Source organism: Scomber japonicus, unplaced genomic scaffold, assembly GCF_027409825.1.
Source record: "Scomber japonicus isolate fScoJap1 unplaced genomic scaffold, fScoJap1.pri scaffold_541, whole genome shotgun sequence".
Lineage (NCBI taxonomy): Eukaryota > Metazoa > Chordata > Actinopteri > Scombriformes > Scombridae > Scomber > Scomber japonicus.
Window position 1 is genome coordinate 1 of NW_026518592.1, and position 2,500 is coordinate 2,500.

Here is a 2,500-nt window from a genome sequence, read left to right on the forward strand (position 1 = left end):
TCACAGCTACTCATTAGGAAGGAAGGAAGGAAGGAAGGAAGGAAGGGAGGGAGGGAAGGAGAAACACTCACAGCTACTCATTACTGCCATCTGCCTGTCACCTGAGGTATTACATCTATTAACTCCTTTAGTTTTAACCCTGATCAAGGAAGGAAGGAAGGAAAGGAGTAAGGAGGGAGGGAAGAAGGAAGGTGGGAGGGAAGAAGTAAGGTGGGAGGGAAGGAGGAAGGAGAAAGGAAGGACGGAAGGAGAAAGGAAGGACGGAAGGAGTAAGGGAGGAAGGAGGGATGGAAGGAAAGAAAGGAGGAAGGAGGAAGTGAGGGAGGGAGGAAGAAAGGAGGGAGAGAAGAAGTAAGGTGGGAGGGAGGAAAGAAGGAAGGAAGGAAGGAAGGAAAGGAGGAAGGGAGGGAGAAAGGAAGGAAGGAAGGAAGGAAAGAAAGAAAGAAAGGAGTAAGGGAGGAAGGAGGGAAGGAAGCAAAGGAGTAAGGAGGGAGGGAAGAAGGAAGGAGGGAGGGAAGAAGTCAGGTGGGAGGGAGGAAGGAAGGAAGGAAGGAAAGGAGGAAGGGAGGGAGGGATAAAGAAAGGAAGAAAGTAGTAAGGGAAGAAGGGAGAAAGGAAGGAAGGAAAGAAAGGAGGAAGGGAGGGAGGGAGAAAGGAAGGAAGGAAAGAAAGGAGTAAGGAGGGAGGGAAGAAGGAAGGAGGGAGGGAAGAAGGAAGGTGGGATGGAGGAAAGAAGGAGGGAAGGAAGGAAGGAAGGAAAGGAGGAACACTCACAGCTACTCATTACTGCCACCTGCCTGTCACCTGAGGTATTACATCTATTAACTCCTTTAGTTTTAACCCTCCTGTTGTCCTCAGATCAAGGAAGGAAAGGAGTAAGGAGGGAGGGAAGAAGGAAGGTGGGAGGGAGGAAAAAAGGAAGGAAGGAAGGGAGGGAGGGAGGAAGGGAGGGAGGGAAGAAGGAAGGTGGGAGAGAGGAAAGAAGGAAGGAAGGAAGGAAGGAAAGAAAGAAAGAAAGAAAGAAAGAAAGAAAGAAAGGACTAAGGGAGGAAGGAAGGAAAGGAGGAAGGGAGGGAGGGAGGATGGAAGGAAAGAAAGAAAGAAAGGAGGAAGGAAGGAAGAAAGGAAGGAAAGAAGCAAGGAAGGATGGAAGGAAGAGAGCAAAGATGTATGGAAGGAGGGGAAGAACAAAGGAAAAATTAAAGAAAGAGGGAGGAAGGAAGGAAAGAAGGAAGGAAGGAACAGTCAAAAGAGATGGGGTCAATTTGACCCGGGAGGACGACAGCTAGCTAAAAGGAGAAAAATTCAGTTTTATATCAACAACATGAAAAAGATCAGTCAGAACCACAGACTGTATAAAAGAAACAGACGTAACATCCGTGACGTCACCCATTGGTTTGTGGACTGCTGCTCGGAAGCCAATAGTTTCTAATCTAGGCAGCGCCATCTTGAAAATTTCAGGTGCATGCTGGGAAAAATAAAAACATGGATTCTACTTATATGGGCATGAAGCGGGGCCATGGGCGGAGCGGGGAGGTTGCTATGGTTGCGAGGGCTGGATCTGGAGGACATTGGTCAATCAACCTGTCAATCAGGACGTAGCCACGCCCTAATGCATACCCTGCTTTATCGTCACATATAAAATCAGGGAGGCCAAAATGTCCCAAATGAACATCATACTGCATTGAAGAAGGCTTTAAACTAGCGATTGAGACCATAAACACATTTTGAAAACGTTTACTGAGGTTAGAAATCAAGTGAGAAGTTGGTGAATTCTCCATTGACTTGTATAGAGACGGTCGCCCCCTGGTGGCCTTTTGATAGAATGCAGCTCTAAGTTACTTCCTGATTGGCTTCTTTTCAGAGGACAGGAACTCCCCACCTGGTTTTAAAAAAAATGCGCTGCAGGTTTTACACACTATGGAGGATGTTTAAGTGATGATTTTAAACTATTTATTAAGGTGTAAATTGCATTTCTCCTCATTTATTATTAAGATTTTTGTTCCACTAAGAAGAAAGAAAAGTTGGAACTGTGTGTTAAGTCTTGTGCAATATGTAATTTAATGCTTTCCTTTTGTTATAAGAGCATCGAATAGATATGTGCACAAATATCGCAGCAGTCTTTGTTCATCTTTCACAAATGAATCAGCAGTGATATTTATGTAAATTATGTTTAATAATGATTATTAATTTAACTTGTGTTTAATATCTGTTGTCCAACTTTATTCTCACTTCACATTTTTTAAGTTTTTGCTTTAAAAATAAAAGTTCTCAGCTTGTGGTCCCCACTTGGTAGCTGTACGATTACGGTCCCTGTTTGGTAATGTATACGTGTATGTGTGTGTGTGTGTGTGTGTGTGTGTGTGTGTGTGTGTGTGTACAGAGGTTTCGTGCAGCGCTGCGCTCAGTGTGACACTTCGGTCAGCGAGGACTCTCTCCGTCGAGCCAACAAAGCTCTGGATCACATCGTCCAGCAGGGAGTCAGAGTGCTGTCTGAACG

At 45.0% G+C, this 2,500-nt stretch overlaps 1 protein-coding gene across 1 annotated transcript in view; it reads left to right on the forward strand.

Annotated features, from left to right (window-relative positions):
• Nucleotides 1-2,383: 2,383 nt before the first annotated feature.
• Nucleotides 2,384-2,500, forward strand: part of LOC128354763 (exocyst complex component 3-like protein 2) — a gene marked incomplete at its 5' end in the record, with an annotated part of 8,318 nt that continues 8,201 nt past the window's right edge. Inside the window, one exon of the mRNA XM_053314933.1 lies at nucleotides 2,384-2,500. This exon is cut by the window's right edge and continues 19 nt beyond it. Within this exon, the coding sequence (XP_053170908.1) occupies nucleotides 2,384-2,500 (117 nt within the window).